This window comes from Pan troglodytes, chromosome 2 (genome assembly GCF_028858775.2).
Source record: "Pan troglodytes isolate AG18354 chromosome 2, NHGRI_mPanTro3-v2.0_pri, whole genome shotgun sequence".
NCBI classification, from domain to species: domain Eukaryota; kingdom Metazoa; phylum Chordata; class Mammalia; order Primates; family Hominidae; genus Pan; species Pan troglodytes.
The window spans coordinates 33,976,790-33,997,410 of record NC_086015.1 but is presented as its reverse complement, the minus strand read 5'-3'; the positions used below and the strand labels follow the sequence as shown (position 1 = coordinate 33,997,410).

Sequence of the window (20,621 nt, the reverse complement as noted above, 5' to 3'; positions counted from 1 at the left end):
GGTTGTGAAATTTTCTCCCATTTTGTAGGGTGCCTGTTCACTCTGATGGTAGTTTCTTTTGCTGTGCAGAAGCTCTTTAGTTTAATTAGATCCCATGTGTCAATTTTGTCTTTTGTTGCCATTGCTTTTGGTGTTTTAGACATGAAGTCCTTGCCCATGCCTATGTCCTGAATGGTAATGTCTAGGTCTTCTTCTAGGGTTTTTATGGTTTTAGGTCTAACATTTAAGTCTTTAATTCATCTTGAATTGATTTTTGTATAAGGTGTAAGGAAGGGATCCTGTTTCAGCTCTCTACATATGGCTAGCCAGTTGTCCCAGGACCATTTATTCAATAAGGAATCCTTTCCCCATTGCTTGTTTTTCTCAGGTTTGTCAAAGATCAGATAGTTGTAGATATGTGGCGTTATTTCTGAGGGCTCTGTTCTGTTCCATTGATCTATATCTCTGTTTTGGTACCACTACCATGCTGTTTTGTTTACTGTAGCCTTATAGTATAGTTTGAAGTCAGGTAGTGTGATGCCTCCAGCTTTGTTCTTTTGGCTTAGGATTGACTTGGCGATGTGGGCTCTTTTTTGGTTCCATATGAACTTTAAAGTAGTTTTTTCCAATTGTGTGAAGAAAGTCATTGGTAGCTTGATGGGGATGGCATTGAATCTATCAATTACCTTGGGCAGTATGGCCATTTTCACTATATTGATTCTTCCTACCCATGAGCATGGAATGTTCTTCCATTTGTTTGTATCCTCTTTTATTTCCTTGAGCAGTGGTTTGTAGTTCTCCTTGAAGAGGTCCTTCACATCCCTTGTAAGTTGCATTCCTAGGTATTTTATTCTCTTTGAAGCAATTGTGAATGGGAGTTCACTCAGGATTTGGCTCTCTGTTTGTCTGTTGTTGGTGTATAAGAATGCTTGTGATTTTTGTACATTGATTTTGTATCCTGAGACTTTGCTGAAGTTGCTTATCAGCTTAAGGAGATTTTGGGCTGAGACAATGGGGTTTTCTAGATATACAATCATGTCGTCTGCAAACAGGGACAATTTGACTTCCCCTTTTCCTAATTGAATACCCTTTATTTCCTTCTCCTGCCTAATTGCCCTGGCCAGAACTTCCAACACTATGTTGAATAGGAGTGGTGAGAGAGGGCATCCCTGTCTTGTGCCAGTTTTCAAAGGGAATGCTTCCAGTTTTTGCCCATTCGGTATGATATTGGCTGTGCGTTTGTCATAGATAGCTCTTATTATTTTGAAATACATCCCATCAATACCTAATTTATTGAGAGTTTTTAGCATGAAGGGTTGTTGAATTTTGTCAAAGGCTTTTTCTGCATCTATTGAGATAATCATGTGGTTTTTGTCTTTGGCTCTGTTTATATGCTGGATTACATTTATTGATTTGCATATATTGAACCAGCCTTGCCTCCCAGGGATGAAGCCCACTTGATCATGGTGGATAAGCTTTTTGATGTGCTGCTGGATTCGTTTTGCCAGTATTTTATTGAGGATTTTTGCATCAATGTTCATCAAGGATATTGGTCTCAAATTCTCTTTTTTTTGTTGTGTCTCTGCCCGGCTTTGGTATAAGAATGATGCTGGCCTCATAAAATGAGTTAGGGAGGATTCCCTCTTTTTCTATTGATTGGAATAGTTTCAGAAGGAATGGTACCAGTTCCTCCTTGTACCTCTGGCAGAATTCGGCTGTGAACCCATCTGGTCCTGGACTCTTTTTTGTTGGTAAGCTATTGATTATTGCCACAATTTCAGCTCCTGTTATTGGTCTATTCAGAGATTCAACTTCTTCCTGGTTTAGTCTTGGGAGAGTGTAGGTGTCCAGGAATTTATCCATTTCTTCTAGATTTTCTAGTTTATTTGCATAGAGGTGTTTGTAGTATTCTCTGATGGTAGTTTGTATTTCTGTGGGATCGGTGGTGATATCCCCTTTATCATTTTTTATTGCATCTATTTGATTCTTCTCTCTTTTTTTCTTTATTAGTCTTGCTAGCGGTCTATCAATTTTGTTGATCCTTTCAAAAAACCAGCTCCTGGATTAATTTTTTGAAGGGTTTTTTGTGTCTCTATTTCCCTCAGTTCTGCTCTGATTTTAGTTATTTCTTGCCTTCTGCTAGCTTTTGAATGTGTTTGCTCTTGCTTTTCTAGTTCTTTTAATTGTGATGTTAGGGTGTCAATTTTGGATCTTTCCTGCTTTCTCTTGTGGGCATTTAGTGCTATAAATTTCCCTCTACACACTGCTTTGAATGTGTCCCAGAGATTCTGGTATGTTGTGTGTTTGTTCTCGTTGGTTTCAAAGAACATCTTTATTTCTGCCTTCATTTCGTTATGTACCCAGTAGTCATTCAGGAGCAGGTTGTTCAGTTTCCATGTAGTTGAGCAGTTTTGAGTGAGATTCTTAATCCTGAGTTCTAGTTTGATTGCACTGTGGTCTGAGAGATAGTTTGTTATAATTTCTGTTCTTTTACATTTGCTGAGGAGAGCTTTACTTCCAAGTATGTGGTCAATTTTGGAATAGGTGTGGTGCTGAAAAAAATGTATATTCTGTTGATTTGGGGTGGAGAGTTCTGTAAGTGTCTATTAGGTCTGCTTGGTGCAGAGCTGAGTTCAATTCCTGGGTATCCTTGTTGACTTTCTGTCTCGTTGATCTGTCTAATGTTACAGTGGGGTGTTAAAGTCTCCCATTATTAATGTGTGGGAGTCTAAGTCTCTTTATAGGTCACTCAGGACTTGCTTTATGAATCTTGGTGCTCCTGTATTGGGTGCATAGATATTTAGGATAGTTAGCTCTTCTTGTTGAATTGATCCCTTTACCATTATGTAATGGCCTTCTTTGTCTCTTTTGATCTTTGTTGGTTTAAAGTCTGTTTTATCAGAGACTAGGATTGCAACCCCTGCCTTTTTTGGTTTTCCATTGGCTTGGTAGATGTTCCTCCATCCTTTTATTTTGAGCCTATGTGTGTCTCTGCAAGTGAGATGGGTTTCCTGAATACAGCACACTGATGGGTCTTGACTCTTTATCCAATTTGCCAGTCTGTGTCTTTTAATTGGAGCATTTAGTCCATTTACATTTAAAGTTAATATTGTTATGTGTGAATTTGATCCTGTCATTATGATGTTAGCTGGTTATTTTGCTCATTAGTTGATGCAGTTTCTTCCTAGTCTTGATGGTCTTTACATTTTGGCATGATTTTGCAGCGGCTGGTACCGGTTGTTCCTTTCCATGTTTAGTGCTTCCTTCAGGAGCTCTTGTAAGGCAGGCCTGATGGTGACAAAATCTCTCAGCATTTGCTTGTTTGTAAAGGATTTTATTTCTCCTTCACTTATGAAGCTTAGTTTGGCTGGATATGAAATTCTGGGTTGAAAATTCTTTTCTTTAAGAATGTTGAATATTGGCCCCCACTCTCTTCTGGCTTGTAGAGTTTCTGCCAAGAGATCAGCTGTTAGTCTGATGGGCTTCCCTTTGAGGGTAACCCCACCTTTCTCTCTGGCTGCCCTTAACATTTTTTCCTTCATTTCAACTTTGGTGAATCTGACAATTAAGTGTCTTGGAGTTGCTCTTCTCAAGGAGTATCTTTGTGGCGTTCTCTGTATTTCCTGAATCTGAACGTTGGCCTGCCTTGCTAGATTGGGGAAGTTCTCCTGGATAATATCCTGCAGAGTGTTTTCCAACTTGGTTCCATTCTCCGCATCACTTTCAGGTACACCAATCAGACGTAGATTTGGTCTTTTCACATAGTCCCATATTTCTTGGAGGCTTTGCTCATTTCTTTTTATTCTTTTTTCTCTAAACTTCCCTTCTTGCTTCATTTCATTCATTTCATCTTCCATTGCTGATCCCTTTTCTTCCAGTTGATCGCATCGGCTCCTGAGGCTTCTGCATTCTTCACGTAGTTCTCGAGCCTTGGTTTTCAGCTCCATCAGCTCCTTTAAGCACTTCTCCGTATTGGTTATTCTAGTTATACATTCTTCTAAATTTTTTTCAAAGTTTTTGACTTCTTTGCCTTTGGTTTGAATGTCCTCCCGTAGCTCAGAGTAATTTGATCGTCTGAAGCCTTCTTCTCTGAGCTCGTCAAAGTCATTCTCCATCCAGCTTTGTTCCGTTGCTGGTGAGGAACCGCGTTCCTTTGGAGGAGGAGAGGCACTCTGCGTTTTAGAGTTTCCAGTTTTCCTGTTCTGTTTTTTCCCCATCTTTGTGGTTTTATCTACTTTTGGTCTTTGATGATGGTGATGTACCGATGGGTTTTTGGTGTGGATGTCCTTTCTGTTTGTTAGTTTTCCTTCTAACAGAGAGGATCCTCAGCTGCAGGTCTGTTGGAATACCCTGCCGTGTGAGGTGTCAGTGTGCCCCTGCTGGGGGGTGCCTCCCAGTTAGGCTGCTCGGGGGTCAGGGACCCACTTGAGGAGGCAGTCTGCCCGTTCTCAGATCTCCAGCTGAGTGCTGGGAGAACCACTGCTCTCTTCAAAGCTGTCAGACAGGGAGATTTAAGTCTGCAGAGGTTACTGCTGTCTTTTTGTTTGTCTGTGCCCTGCCCCCAGAGGTGGAGCCTACAGAGGCAGGCAGGCCTCCTTGAGCTGTGGTGGGCTCCACCCAGTTCGAGCTTCCCGGCTGCTTTGTTTACCTAATCAAGCCTGGGCAATGGCGGGTGCCCCTCCCCCAGCATCACTGCCACCTTGCAGTTTGATCTCAGACTGCTGTGCTAGCAATCAGCGAGACTCGGTGGGCGTAGGACCCTCCGAGCCAGGTGCGGGATATAATCTCGTGGTGCGCCATTTTTTAAGCCTGTCAGAAAAGCGCAGTATTTGGGTGGGAGTGACCCGATTTTCCAGGTGCCGTCCGTCACCCCTTTCTTTGACTCAGAAAGGGAACTCCCTGACCCCTTGTGCTTCCCAAGTGAGGCAATGCCTCGCCCTGCTTCGGCTCGTGCACGGTGCACGCACCCACTGACCTGTGCCCACTGTCTTGCACTCCCTAGTGAGATGAACCCGGTACCTCAGATGGAAATGCAGAAATCACCCGTCTTCTGCGTCACTCACACTGGGAGCTGTAGACTGAAGCTGTTCCTATTCGGCCATCTTGGCTCCTCCCCCCAATACAGAGATTTTTTAAAACAAGAAATTGACTTGCACAATTATTAAGATTGAGAAGTCCCATGATCTACAATGATCTGCAGCTGGCAGACTGGAGACCCAGGAGAGCCAACAGTGTAATTCTAGTTTGAGTCTGAAAGTCTGAGAACTGAAAGAGTTGATGTAAATTCTAGTTCTATAGCTGGCAGGCTCAAGGTCTAAGAAGAACCACTATTTTTGTTTAAGTTCAAAGGCAGGAAAAGACCAATGTTCTAGCTCTAGCAGTCAAGTAACAGGAGTTCCTTCTTCTTCATTCATGAGAGGTTCAATCTTTTTGCTCTATTCAGGGGTTCAACTAACTGATTGGATGGAAGCCTCCCACAGTGGGGGGTGGAATCTGCTTTAACTGATTCAAATATTAATCTCATCCAAAATCACCCTCACAGACATACCCAGAAATATTGTTTTGCCAAATATATGGGTACCCTGTGGCTCAGTCAAATGGTCACATAAAATTTCCCATTACCCACAGTATTTCTCATCTCCCACCAATGTCTGTTCCTATGCTTTATACGTAGCCAATATCTGCTCCTTTCCCCACATATAACCCATTGACCAGGCTGAAAAAAAATTTCAATATTCTTGGACTGGAGTTTCAGAGTCTACCACAGTATTAGTTTTGCACATAAAAGTGATTCACACAGGCTATGTCAATTAAATTAACAACATATGGCTTTACTCAGTAACAATCTTTTCTGAAAGTCATTATTGCTATTAATAATGGCAATCATAATAATACCTTACATTTGTAAGTTTAAGTCATATTCTGAGCAAATTTAATTTGTAAAACTGACTTTAGACCTAAACCACACATAATAGAGTTTACTGCTTTGATGAATCTAACAAACAAATCTCTTAATGTATACTGAAGTTAAAAAGTGACAGATTCTCTTCTTGCTCAACTTTTAGTCAGGCTACTGAGTCCCCTTCTTGAGTAGGCGTAGACTTTTGCCCCCATTCTTGCCAGTTCTTTATAGCCTAGTTTTAGCAAGAATCTTGCTAAGTCAGTTTAAAGAGAATAGCCTATCGTTGACATGACCACCCTCAATATCTGATCAATTTTCTCATCCCCTACATTTGATCTTATCATTCCTTGATCTGCCTTCAGCAAAAATCCTGTCAATTTAGGTTAGCAGTAATTCCCCACTCACTGACCCCCTCACTCGGCTTGTTGGCTACAGATCCCCAGCTGTCTTTGCTGTGTTCTGAACTGAGCATGTTCTCTCTTCCCCTATTGCAATAATTTTAATACCTATAGTTCTTTTTTTTTGAGACGGAGTCTTGCTCTGTCACCCAGGCTGGAGTGCAGTGGCGCAATCTCTGCTCACCGCAAGCTGCTCCGCCTCCCGGGTTCACGCCATTCTCCTGCCTCAGCCCCCCACCCCGACCCCGACCCCAGAGTAGGTGGGACTACAGGCGCCCGCCACCACGCCCAGCTAAGTTTTTTGTATTTTTAGTAGAGACGGGGTTTCACCGTGTTAGCCAGGATGGTCTCTATCTCCTGACCTCGTGATCCGCCCGCCTCGGCCTCCCATAGTGCTGGGATTACAGGCGTGAGCCACTGCGCCCGGCCTAATACCTATGGCTTTTAATGGCAAAAACCGCAATTACTTTTGTACCAACCTAATAAATAAATTATTTCTTAATGTTTTAACAAATATCAGAATATTTTTTTTCTTTAATAAGAAAAATTATTTTAAATAATGGAGCAGCACTCTGTGGACAGGCAGGATTGTCGGGGGATTCTCTATTCATCAGGGATTTTATTGCTATCTACAAGGTTGAATAGTTTGCATGCCAAGACACTTGTATGAAGACTTTACTTTTCTAAATTCTTTTGGTTTCAATAAACAGCCCTCAAACTTTACCAAAGTTTGCCAAATGTTTACTCAACACAAAGCCAAATGTACTTTGCATTATGAGTGATTTAAGGATTTTCAAGAGTAATTCTGAAAATCCTTGCCATTTTATTCCTGAATAACACCATATTTTATATTGCTTCATATCTTACAATACCCTTTTTCATCGACATTTAACTGTATTCAAAGTAACCCTACAAGGGGGAGTGTTACTGTCTTCCTTTAAGAGTGAGGAGACTGAGACTCTATTCAGTTTCAGGTAGGAATTTTATAATTTTTCCAATAATAAATAAATATGGTAGCTTTTTTTTTTTTTAATGGCTGCAGTGCCTCTCTCTAGTTACTGTCTTCCTTTAAGAGTGAGGAGACTGAGACTCTATTCAGTTTCAGGTAGGAATTTTATAATTTTTCCAATAATAAATAAATATGGTAGCTTTTTTTTTTTTTTAATGGCTGCAGTGCCTCTCTCTATATTAAGCTTTTTCAAAGTCAACTGCTACATTGACTGTTTGGCCAAGTGACTTGCTTTGGCTAATGAGACAGTAGAAAATTAGTAATAAACAGAATTAAGAGTGCTTGTACATTTGGGCTTGCTCTTTACTATTCTTGAAATTCTGAGACTTCCATGTGAATTAGCCTGCTGGAGGATCAGAAACATATGGCCTAGTCACTTCCATCACACATCCAACAGCTAGCAACACCCAGAAGCAGAGATGCATAGATAATCAGCAGCTGTTCCTAGATGTTTGATTCCAGTCAAGATCAGAAGAACCATCCACCCAAAGTTAGCCCGAATTTCAAACCCACATAATCATGAGCTAAATAAATGCCTGTTGCTAAGTTTGGGATGGTTTATATTTCAGCAAAAGCTAACACATACAACATGAGAGAGTGATGTCAAGATGGCTGATCTTGAGGAAAAGAGCTTAGCACAGCCCAGACTTACTTAGACTGTTGGTAAGAATATGCAGGTGCATGTTCATTGGATGTGTCCACTGCTATCTGTTGCTGCTGACCACTGGTGTCCTGGGATGAAGGTGCCACTGTCTGGGGAGAGGTATCAGCAACAACACCCTAAGGAGGCAAATAAGAACATAAAAGCCTTACTTGCTTCAGTGAAGGGCCCTCTCTAGATAGGCTGTAAGTACCCCTCTTCTATTTGGCTTAAGTAGAGATGCTCTCAGCTACATGAAGTCACAATAAGTACTCAGAGGAAACCCAGAGAGCACATTTAGATAAGGGCTAAGTCATTCATCCTAATGTGACACCAAGAAGCCTTGCCATTAGAAGTCGTTGGAGTAGTTAAGTGGTCAGAAAATAATTTTGCCTATACTTGGAACTTTTAAACCAGGTTTGCAGATTTATCCACAATAAATGACAATTTATCCTCATTCAGGATTCCTATACAAACTTGTATGTCCAAACATTTTCCTGGCATATTTCACTGTATCATGTCTATACCATTTGGGATAACAATGGAAAGTGACCTTAATAAAAATATACATCAAAGTTTGGAAATCTTTTAAAGGATGCTATTAAGTAGATTTTCTCTAAAGTAATTTGATTTGATTTGTTTTGTTTTCTGGTATATGAACTGAAAGTCATCAAGAAGTTTTAAGAAAACAACAACAAAACTTGTCCTTAATCCTTCACCCTTTCTATTTTTTTTTGTTTGTTTGTTTCTCACAGATGCTGGCAAGAGTGGATTTCTGGAATTGGTCACAATCAGGAATATATTTCTGGAATCCAGAGAGGCATAGGTGATTTTATTTGGTTGTTAGTAGGCCTAAGAAGAGCACCTGTCCTGATAAATTTTCCTGATTATATTTGTAGTCCTGGATACCTGCAGTAATGTCAAATTTCAGATGTTCTTGGTTAATTCTGTCGCTGAAATTCCCTAAATTTCTTCTTTAGAATTTGAAAAGTCTCTCTATATTTATTCAATCTTTTCTTTCCTAATTTACTATTTGGTATTATTTATTTTTTGAAACCTCCCAACTTTATAGATATTGATAAATGTTCAATGAGTGTTTTCACATAGAGAATGAATTAATGCTTTTCCTTATAATCACTGGTTCAAGGCAATATATCAGAGTATATTTATATCAGAGTATATGTATATTTTTATCAATGAAATATTTCTTTTAATCCCTAAATATAATTAGACTGTTTCCAATAAGCCACACTGTCAAATGTCTCATAATAATCATCAAAATGGTCAAATTTTGTAGATAAGTATTTGTCTTTGGTGTACACAGAGAAATGAAAATATGTGGCAGAAGTTTACACTTAAAGTGCCTAGAATGTCCAGATTTTTAATTTTCTTATTGCATAGGTGCTTTTTGATAGCTAAATATAGCAAAGAACATGAAATTTAATCATATATTCAACATGAAATTTAATCATATATTCTTGCAATTCTGAAAAGACAATTAAAACTGTTTAAGATGACACATTCTTGGAGACCTATAGGTCTAGAACACATGAAAGATTTAAACATTGGAACTCCTTGATTTCCTAAGCTACCTATCAGTGCCCTGTTAAACATCTGAATTTCCTAAATCTTGGTATGAACAAACATTTGTCACACACCAAAACCAGGAAACATTTCAGAAGATCCAATTTAGTCCGTAAAGGTTTCCCTCAATCTCAGAGATTGAGAGTCTTGGTGAATTTTTATGTGGAGTGGTACCAACACAGCAGTTGCTTGCCAACAAATGGAGTAGCAAAGACATCAGCTGCAGAGGATTCCCAGCTGCTGAGAAGGAAGGCACGGTGACCATAATGCACATGTGCATCAGGAGAGGGGAAAGAAGGGCAATAAAAAAGTAATGGCTAGAACCAGAGAGAAGAATATAGATACCTAAGTGTTTTACCACCATCTGCATAGCTCTATGCCCTCTCTATTTCTATGTAGTTTATGGCACTGTCCAGTAAAATGATGTGTAGAGGGCATAGATTTATCCCAATGGAAAGAGAGAATGAAAGCAGCAAAGCTTCCATTAAGGACGAGCTGACATCATCATTCATGATATCATCATCATTCATGATATCTACAGCAATAAGAGTTGTACAACTTCTTTCTTGTCTGTAAGAAGCTATAAACCTGTGCAGGTTCATGGCCTAGAGCAATGGTTTCTAGTCTTTGGTACGTATTAGAATCATCTAAGATCTTTTAAAAATATGATGTTCAGTCTATACTCCAGACAAATAAATCATAATCTCTGGGGATAGGACCCAGGAATCAATATTTTTAAAGCTCTCAAAATAATTCACATCAATATTTTAATTCACATCAATATTTTTAAAGCTCTCAAAATAATTCAAATGTGCAGAAAATTTGAGAACCAGTGCATTAGTCCAGTGTCTCTCAAATTTTAATGTGCATTTGGATCACTGAGTGATCATCTTAAAATGCAAATTCAGATGCAAATTCAGATGCAGTAGGTCTGGATAGTACCTAAAAGTCTACATTTCTTTTTTTTTTTTTTCTTCCTTCTGACAGGGTCTCACTGTTTGACCCAGGCTGGTCTCGAACTTCTGGTCTCAAGAGATCCTCCTGTCTCAGCCTCTCAAGTAGCAAGGATTACAGGTGCATGCCATCATGCCCAGCAAGTGTGCATTTCTAACAATCTCTCAAGGGATACCAATGATGCTGGTCTAGGAACCACTCTTTGAGGAACAAGGCATTAGAGAACTAGTTCATTCACATAGTTGCAAACTTTTTTCCTTTTATAAGTATTTGTGATTAAAATTTGATGGAGTTGTGATTTGGCTTCTGGAATTGTCTCTAAATATGAAAGAGACTCCCATCGTGCCTCCGTAGCAGATGAGCTCATTTCATGTGCAAAGCAAAACGCAGCCACATTCAAGTAAATGTTTATACTTTCATATACTGAATTTACAATGTCATATTTTAGAGTAGCACAAAAATTGCAAGTGAGGATTCCTATGGTTATGGGGGACTACAGTATATGTGACTGAGATTTATTTCTTCTAACCTTTTTATTAGACGACAGGGATAGACTTACTTCAATAGAAACAGCTGTCGGAGGCACAGGCGTGTACTGAGGAATGTAGGTCCCTTGCATAGGAGCAGCAGCAGTCATATACTAGAGAGAATCAAAGAAAAATGCATGTGAACTTTGAGCTGCAACCAGTGAGAAAATTAAATACCACAGGAGACTGCTTTAGCTATGGGGCCCATAGCCAGTGTGTATTTTTTCCCAACTCAATTTTCACTAAAAATAAGGCAGCTCCTCTCAGTATTGAAAGGCCTTTGCTTACTGATTTAGTACCCACAGTAGCCCTAACTCTTAATTATCAATATGAGTTAATTCACCCCCATTTCCTCACTTTGTCCTTTTACACATTCTATTCTAAATAAGATCTCAAACAAACATTTCACATCTAAACACAAACTCCAGGAGAGTTGGGGATGATGTCTCTTTTTTACTCTCTTTTATTGCTAGCACCTATCACATAGTAGGCTCTCAACAAGTACTTGTTGTTGAATGAATGATCATATAAATGGTTACTAATATTTATTTTTTGAATTTAAAAAAGCAGCAAAGTAATGTAATAGTTATGTGATACATTGGCATTATTGGCACATGTCATTTTTTCATTTTTGCATCACTTTTTTAAATATAAAAAAATGGAGTATTACAGATGATATTGAAGTCTCTATTGTTCCCTTCTCCCATTTCATTCTCGTATCAGTGTTAAAATTTCCTTTCCAATACCTTTAATCCACCAGATTTTTCTTATCGGGATGAATAATGAAGCCAAATCATTTTTTGCTAAGTTGTAGTAGTCAATAAATTATGTATTGAGGATAAGTTGTATTTTTGCAATGAAGAAAGGGAGCCCCAGTAAAACTACATGTTCAGTTACATAAGCATAAAGTAGGACCCATATTCATAACACACATATTCACCCTGCACAAAGTCCTACGCTTCAAGAATTGAATTTTCTATGGAATCAACTATGTTTCTGAGTTTCTGAACTTCACCAATAACACAAAACATCAAAACTGGAATCATCAAATAAAGACAAGTTTTCTCAATTCATAAAGTTTAGAGGAATGATTTTTTTGTGGCAAATCAAAAGCTCCTGATTATTTTACTAAATTTGCTGAGATCAAATACTAAGTTCATGTATCAATATGAAAAAGCTAAATTACTGTTTTGTGTATCTTAGTATATTCAGTATTTAAGAGGCATGCTGATTCTGAATCAAGGAAAGCATCTGAACACTAGTCCATCATCTTTTCTTTTTCTTTGTTGTTGTTGTTGTTGTTGTTGTTTTCCTCCTCTTTTCAAACTGGGTTTCATTCTGTTGCCCAGAATGGAGTGCAGGGGCGTGATCTTGGCTCACTGCAAGCTCTGCCTCCAGGGTTCAAGCGATTCTCATGCCTCAGCTTCCCCAGTAGCTGGGAGTACAGGTGTGTGCCACCACACCTGGTTAATTTTTGTATTTTTAGTAGAGACAGGGTTTTGCCATATTGGCCAAGCTGGTCTTGAACTCTTGGCCTCAAGTGATCCACCTGCCTCGGCCTCCCAGAGTGCTAGGATTACAGGTGTGAGCTACTGTGCCCAGCCAGCATCTGCCTTTTCAACAAGATTACTCTAGAGAGAGTATGTTGTAGATAACAGTTCCCTGGCCATTTCAGATAGGTAATTTGCCTCTGCTATATAGGTTCTAAATATCCTTTAATTTAGCCCTTTTTACAATATATTCCTTGGAACACTAGCTATACTGAGAGTAAAGCTTTCTGTGTTCCAATGTATTTCAGCAATGCTGCCTGATATATCCTCTTCTTGATATTGACATATGATTAAACTGAGAAATCGTGTTTTACAGAAGAAGCCTATTAAAGGTGATAAACTAGTATTTCTAAAACTTTTGTTTTGATTTTGGTATCATTAATTAGTTTTGCTTAAAACTACTACTCTAAGAAATATATTCTGGAAAATGTTTCTTTAATTGAATCTCAAAAATCTAACAGATTTATAGCAAGTGAGAATATATTTTTATCAACCATGAATTTAATTAAGTTCAGAATTGATAGATTTGTGGCTCATGTTCTACCCTTTGGTCATGGGTTTCCAAGGTTTACTATATACTAGTAAAAGGACAAATCCTTACCTATTTGAGTATTTCCTATTCTAAAGTTAGTAATTCTAAACTTTGCAACTTGCCCAGTAAGTTAGTATGTGTATCCTTTGCATAAGAGGATGTCACTGGCACCCTCTGTAGAATACTACTCTGATCCATCCCCACTCCACTCTGTACATCTCTAAGAAGAAATTCTGTGAATTAGAGGTCATTAGAAACATGACTTGTGGCCATATACAGCAATGTTCACTAGTTCACATGAGTATCTATTCCATTATTTAGACTTTCCTTGCCAAACTGGAGTTTCTAGGTAGTATGGTTAATAAGCATTGGGGGCAGTTGGCAAGACGGATGAATAGGAACAGCTCTGGTCTGCATCTCCCAGCAAGATCAATGCAGAAGGCGGGTGATTTCTGCATTTCTAACTGAGGTACATGGCTCATCTCATTGGGATTGGTTAGATAGTGGGTGCAGCCCAAGGAGGGTGAGCCGAAGCAGCGTAGGGTATCGCCTCACCCGGGAAGCACAAGGGGTTGGATAACTCCCTCCCCTAGCCAAGGGAAGCCGTGAGGGACTGTGCGGTAAGGAACATGCATTCTGGCCCAGATACTATGCTTTTCTCACAGTCTTCACAACCGGCAAAACAGGAGATTCTCTTGGGTGCCTACACCACTAGGGCCCTGGGTTTCAAGCACAAAACCGGGCAGCCATTTGGGCAGACACCAAGCTAGATGCAGCTTTTTTTTTTTCATACCCCAGTGGCACCTGGAATGCCAGTGAGACAAACCATTCACTCCCTTGGAAAAGGGGCTGAAGCCAGGGTGCCACCTCTACGGAGCCCAGCAAGCTAAGTTCCACTGGCATGAAATTCTTGCTGCCAGCACAGCAGTCTGAAGTCCACTTGGGATGCTGGAGCTTGGTGTGGGGAGGGGTGTCTGCCCTTACTGAGGCTTGAGCAGGCTGTTTTCCCCTCACAGTGTAAACAAAGCTGCTGGGATGTTCAAACTGGGCGGAGCCCACTACAGCTTGGCAAAGCCACTATAGTCAGACTGCCTTTCTAGATTCCTCATCTCTGGGCAGGGCATCTCTGAAAGAAAGGCAGCAGCCCCAGTTAGGGGTTGTAGCTAAAACACCCATCTCCCTGGGACAGAGCACCTGTGGGTATGAGTGGCTGTGGGCGCAGCTTCAGCAGACAAATGTTCCTGCCTGCTGGCTCTGAAGAGAGCAGCAGATCTCCCAGCATGGCGCTTGAGCTTTGCCTCCTCAAGTGGGTCCCTCAAGTGGGTCCCTGACAGACTGCCTCCTCAAGTGGGCCCCTGACCCTCATGCCTCCTGACTGGCAGACACCTCATACAGGCATCTGGTTGGTGCCCCTCTGGGACGAAGCTTCCAGAGGAAGGAACAGGCAGCAATATTTGCTGTTCTGCAGCCTCTGCTGGTCATACCCAGGAAAAGAGGGTCTGGAGTGGACCTCCAGCAAACTCCAGCAGACCTGCAGCAGAGGGGCTTGACTGTTAGAAGGAAAACTAACAGAAAGGAATAGTGTCAACATCAACAAAAAGGACATCCATACAAAAAACCCATCTGAAGGTCACCAGCATCAAAGACTAAAGGTAGATAAATCCATGAAGATGAGAAAAAACCAGTGCAAAAAGGCTGAAAATTCCAAAAACCAGAATGCCTCTTCTCCTTGAAAGGATCACAACTTCTCGCCAGTGAGAGAACAAAACTGGACAGAGAATGAGTTTGATGAATTGACAGAAGTGGGCTTCAGAAGGTGAGTAATAGCAAACTCCTCTGAGCTAAAGGAGCATGTTCTAACCCAATGAAAGGAAGCTAAGAAACTTGAAAAAAGGCTAGAGGAATTGCTGACAAGAATAACCCATTTAGAAAAGAACATATATGACCTGATGGAGCTGAAAAACACAGCATGATAACTTCATGAAGCATAGACAAGTATCATTAGCCAAATTGATCAAGTGGAAGAAAGGATATGAGAGATTGAAGATCAACTTAATGAAATAAAGCATGAAGACAAGATTAGAGAAAAAAGAATGAAAAAGAATGAACAAAACCTCCAAGAAATATGGGAGTATGTGAAAAGACCAAACCTACGTTTGACTGGTGTACTGGAAAGTGACAGGGAGAATGGAACCAAGTTGGAAAACACTCTTCAGGATATTATCCAGGAGAACTTCCCCAACCTAGCAAGACAGGCCAACATTCAAATTCAGGAAATACAGAGACCACCACAATATACTCCTCAAGAAGAGCAACCCCAAGACACATATTCATCAGATTCACCAAGGTTGAAATGAAAGAAAAAATGTTAAGGGCAGCCAGAGAGAAAGGTCATGTTATCCACAAAGGGAAGCCCATCAGACTAACAGTGGATCTCTCTGAAGAAACCCTACAAGCCAGAAGAGAGTGGTGGCAAATATTCAACGTTCTTAAAAGAATTTTCTACCCAGAATTTCATATCCAGCCAAACTAAGCTTCATAAGCAAAGGAGAAATAAAATCCTTTACAGACAAGCAAATGCTGAGAGATTTCGTCACCACCGAGCCTGCCTTACAAGAGCTTCTGAAGGAAATACTAAATATGGAAAGGAAAAACTGGCACCAGCCACTGCAAAAATATATCAAATTGTAAAGACCATCGACACTATGAAAAAACTGCATCAACTAATGGGCAAAATAACCAGCTAGCATCATAATGACAGGATCAAATTCACACATAACCATATTAACCTTAAATGTAAATGAGCCAAATGCCCCAATTAAAAGACACAGACTGGCAAATTAGATAAAGAGTAAGACCCGTTGGTGTGCTGTATTCAGGAGACCCATCTCACATGCAAAGACACACAGAGGCTCAAAATAAAGGAATGGAGGAATGTTTACCAAGCAAATAGAAAGCAAAAAAAAAAAAAAAAAAAAAAAAAAAGGGGGGGGGGTTGCAATCCTAGTCTCTGATAAAACAGACTTTAAAACAACAAAGATCAAAAAAGACAAAGAAGGGCATTACATAGTGGTAAAGGGATCAATACAACAAGAAGAGCTAATTATCCTAAATATATATGCACCCAATACATGAGCACCCAGATTACTAAAGCAAGTTCTTAGAGACCTACAAAGAGACTTAGACTCCCACACCATAATAGCGGGACACTTTAATACCCCACTGTCAATATTAGACAGATCAATGAGACAGAAAATTAACAAGGATATTCAGGACTTGAACTCAGCTCTGGACCAAGTAGACCTAATAGACATCTACAGAACTCTCCACACCAAATCAACAGAATATACATTCTTCTCAGCACCACATCTCACTTACTCTAAAATTGACCACATAATTGGAACACTCCTCAGCAAATGCAAAAGAATGGAAATCAAAACAGTCTCTCAGACCACCGTGCAATCAAATTAGAACTCAGGATGAAGAAACTCACTCAAAACTGCACAACTACGTGGAAAATGAACAACCTTCTCCTGAATGACTACTGGGTAAATAATGAAATGAAGGCAGAAATAAGTAACTTCTTTGAACCAATGAGAACAGACGCAACGTACCAGAATCTCTGGGACACAGCTAAAGCAGTGTTTAGAGGGAAATTGATAGCACTAAATGCCCACTGGAGAAAGCAGGAAAGATCTAAAATCGACACCCTAACGTCACAATTGAAAGAACTAGAGAAGCAAGAGCAAACAAATTAAAAAGCTAGCAGAAGACAAGAAATAAATAAGATGAGAGCAGAACTGAAGGAGATAGAGACATTAAAAACCCTTCAAAAAATCAATGAACCCAGGAGCTGGTTTTTTGAAAAGATTAACAAAATAGACGATTAGCCAGACTAATAAGAAAACAGAGAAGAATCATATAGACACCATAAAAAATAATAAAGGGGATATCACCACTGATCTCACAGAAATACAAACTACAATCAGATAATACTATAAACACCTCTATGCAAATAAACTAGAAAATCTAGAAGAAATGGATAAACTACTGGACACATACACCCTCCCAAGACTAAACCAGGAAGAAGTCGAATCCCTGAATAGACCAATAACAAGTTCTGAAACTGAGGCAGTAATTGATAGCCTACCAACAAAAAAAGCCCAGGAGCAGATGGATTCATGGCCGAATTCTACCAGAGGTACAAAGAGGAGCTGGTACCATTCCTTCTGAAACTATTCCAAACAATAGAAAAAGAGGGAATCCTCCCTAACTCATTTTATGAGGCCAGCATCACCCCGATACCAAAACCTGGCAGAGACACACACAAAGAAAATTTCAGGCCAATATCCCTGATGAACATCAATGCAAAAATCCTCAATAAAATACTGGCAAACTGAATCCAGCAGCACATCAAAAAGCTTATCATTATGATCAAATCAGCTACATCCCTGGGATGCAAGGCTGCTTCAACATATACAAATCAATAAATGTAGTCCATCACATAAACAGGACCAATGACAAAAACCACATGATTATCTCGATAGATGCAGAAAAGGCCTTCAACAAAATTCAATAGCCCTTCATGCTAAAAACCTTCAATAAACTAGATATTGATGGAACGTATCAAAATAATAAGAGCTATTTATGACAAACCTACACTCAATGTCATACTGAATGGGCAAAAGCTGGAAGCATTCCCTTTGAAAACAAGCACAAGACAAGGATGCCCTCTCTCACCACTCCTATTCAACATAGTATTGGAAGTTCTGGCCAGGTCAATCAGGCAAGAGAAAGAAATAAAGGGCATTCAAATAGGAAGAGAGGAAGTCCAATTGTCTCTGTTTGCAGATGACATGATTGTATATTTAGAAAACCCCACCGTCTCAGCCCAAAATCTCCTTAAGCTGTTGAGCAACTTCAGCACAGTCTCAGGATACAAAATCAATGTGAAAAAATCACAAGCATTTCTATACACCAATAATAGACAGAGAGCCAAATCATGAGTGAACTCTCATTCACAATTGCTACAAAGAGAATAAAATACCTAGGAATACAACTGAGAAGGGATGTGAAGGATCATTTCAAGGAGAACTATGAACCACTGCTCAAGGAAATAAGAGAGGACAAAAACAAATGGAAAAAAACATTCCATGCTCATGGATAGAAGGAATCAATATCATGAAAATAGCCATATTGCCCAAAGTAATTTATAGATTCAATGCTATTCCCGTTAAGCTACCATTGACTTTCTTCACAGAATTAGAAAAAACTACTTTAAATTTCATATAGAACAAAAAAAGAGCCGGTGTAGCCAAGACAATCCTAAGCAAAAAGAACAAAGCTGGAGGCATCACAATACCTGACTTCAAACTATACTATAAGGCTACAGTAACCAAAACAGCACAGTACTGGTACCAAAACAGATACATAGACCAAGGGAAAAGAACAGAGGCCTCAGAAATATGCCATACATCTACAACCATCTATCTTCGACAAACCTGACAAAAACAAGCAATGGGGAAAGGATTCCCTATTTAATAAGTGGTGTTGGGAAAACTGGCTAGCCATAGGCAGAAAACTGAAACTGGACCCCCCCTCCTTACACCTTATACAAAAATTAACTCAAGATGGATTAAAGACTTAAATGTAAGACATAAAACCTTAAAAACCTTAGAAGAAAACCTAGGCAGTATCATCCAGGACATAGGCATAGGCAAAGACTTCAAGACTAAAACACCAAAAGCAATGGCAACAAAAGCCAAAATTGACAAACGGAATCTAATTAAACTAAAGAGTTTCTGCACAGCAAAAGAAACTATCATCAGAGTGAACACGCGACCTACAGAATGCGAGCAAATTTTTGCAATCTATCCATCTGACAAAGGGCTAATATCCAGAATCTACAAGTAACTTACACACATTTACAAGAGAAAGACAACCTTATCAAAAAGTGGGTGAAGGATATGAACAGACACTTCTCAAAAGAAGACATTTGTGTGGCCAACAAACATGTGAAAAAAAAGCTCATCATCACTGATCATTAGAGAAATGCAAATCAAAACCACAGTGACATACCATCTCACACCAGTTAGACTGCGGATCATTAACAAGTCATGAAACAACAGATGCTAGAGAGGATGTGGAGAAATAGGAACACTTTACACTGTTGATGGGAGTGTAAATTAGTTCTACCATTGCGGAAGACAGTGTGGCAATTCCTCAGGGATCTAGAACCAGAAATACAATTTGACCCAGCAATCCCATTACTGGGTATATACCTAAAGGATTATAAATCTTTCTATGTAAAGACACATGCACACATATGTTTATTGCAGCACTGTTCACAATAGCAAAGACTTGGAACCAACCCAAACGCCCTTCAATGATAGACTGGATAAAGAAAATGTGGCACATATACACCATGGAATACTATGCAGCCATAAAAAGAATGAGTTCATGTCCTTTGCAGGGACATGGATAAAGCTGGAAACCATCATTCTCAGCAAACTAACACAGGAACAGAAAACCAAACACTGCATATTCTCACTCATAAGTGGGAGCTGAACAATGAGAACACATGGGCCCAGGGAGGGGAACATCACACACTGCAGCCTGTCAGGTGGTGGGGGGCTAGGGAAGGGATAGCATTAGGAGAAATACCTAACGTAGATGACGGGTTGATGGATGCAGCAAACCACCATGGCACGTGTATACCTATGTAACAAACCTGCACGTGTATCCCAGAACTTAATAATAAAGTAGCATTTTAGGTGAATCTTAGCTAAACTTCTTCAAATGACACTCGAGTTATTTAAAACTCCATCTGCATTTTGTTTTAGTAAAACTGAATCAGAGTATCTTTACTTCTTTCATGACATTCAATAAAGTTGTCAACATGACCAAAACTGAACTGCCTGTCATGCAATTCACACTCAACTTCTCTTCAGAGCAACACTGAGTCAAGCAAAATGCTTTACCTATTTTACAGATGGAGAAATATAGGTTCTTATATAATGAGGATAAACTCCAGTTTTGTCATTGTTGTTGTTGTTGTTGTTTCTTTCCTTCTCTTTTCTTTTTGTTTTAGAGGCAGTCTTGCTCATGTGGCCCAGGCTGGAGTACAGTGGTACAATCATAGCTCACTGTAACCTCAAACTCCTGGGCTGAAGTGATCCTCCCGCCTCACCTTCCCAAGTAGCTGGGACTACATGCATGCACCACCATGCCTAGATATGTTTACTTTTATTTTTGTAGAGACAGGGTCTTGCCCAGACTGGTCTTGAACTTCTGGCCTCAAGTATCCTCTGGCCTCTGCCTCCCAAAATGCTGAGATTACAGGTGTGAGCCACCACGCCAGGCCCCCAGTTCTTCTGACCTATTATTCAGCACACTTTTCAGTCTACTTCATTATTTTTGAAGTAAATAAGGTCTTAAGATCTTCCTTCTGATCATTTTTATGTAATATAGATATTAACTTGTTTTAATGGCCTTTAATAATTTAAGTAAGAAATATAGAAACATGCCATTGATTGATAATTTTAGT

General features: G+C 39.6%; 1 protein-coding gene and 1 long non-coding RNA gene across 16 annotated transcripts in view; one reads left to right on the top strand and one right to left on the bottom strand.

Moving 5' to 3' along the window:
- The window catches only part of LOC129143608 (uncharacterized), a 111,622-nt gene extending 100,858 nt beyond the window's left edge, over positions 1-10,764 (top strand). The window contains exons 3-4 of the long non-coding RNA XR_008547231.2: positions 8,684-8,754; positions 10,500-10,764. This is a non-coding gene — a long non-coding RNA (uncharacterized LOC129143608). The remainder of the gene's footprint in view (positions 1-8,683; positions 8,755-10,499) is intronic.
- Positions 1-20,621, bottom strand: part of RBMS3 (RNA binding motif single stranded interacting protein 3) — a 1,471,465-nt gene that overhangs the window by 28,361 nt on the left and 1,422,483 nt on the right. For 11 of the 15 annotated variants that reach the window (XM_054681561.2, XM_054681566.2, XM_054681562.2 and 8 more), the window contains 2 exons: positions 11,026-11,106; positions 7,941-8,068 (listed from right to left, as the gene is read on the bottom strand). The exons of 1 other annotated variant lie outside the window; for it this stretch is intronic. In XM_054681561.2, coding sequence (XP_054537536.1) covers positions 7,941-8,068; positions 11,026-11,106 — 209 coding nt within the window. Of the gene's footprint in view, positions 1-7,936; positions 8,069-11,025; positions 11,107-20,621 lie in introns of those variants that run through there. 3 more of the 15 variants (XM_054681567.2, XM_054681563.2, XM_063805529.1) reach the window with 1 other exon arrangement.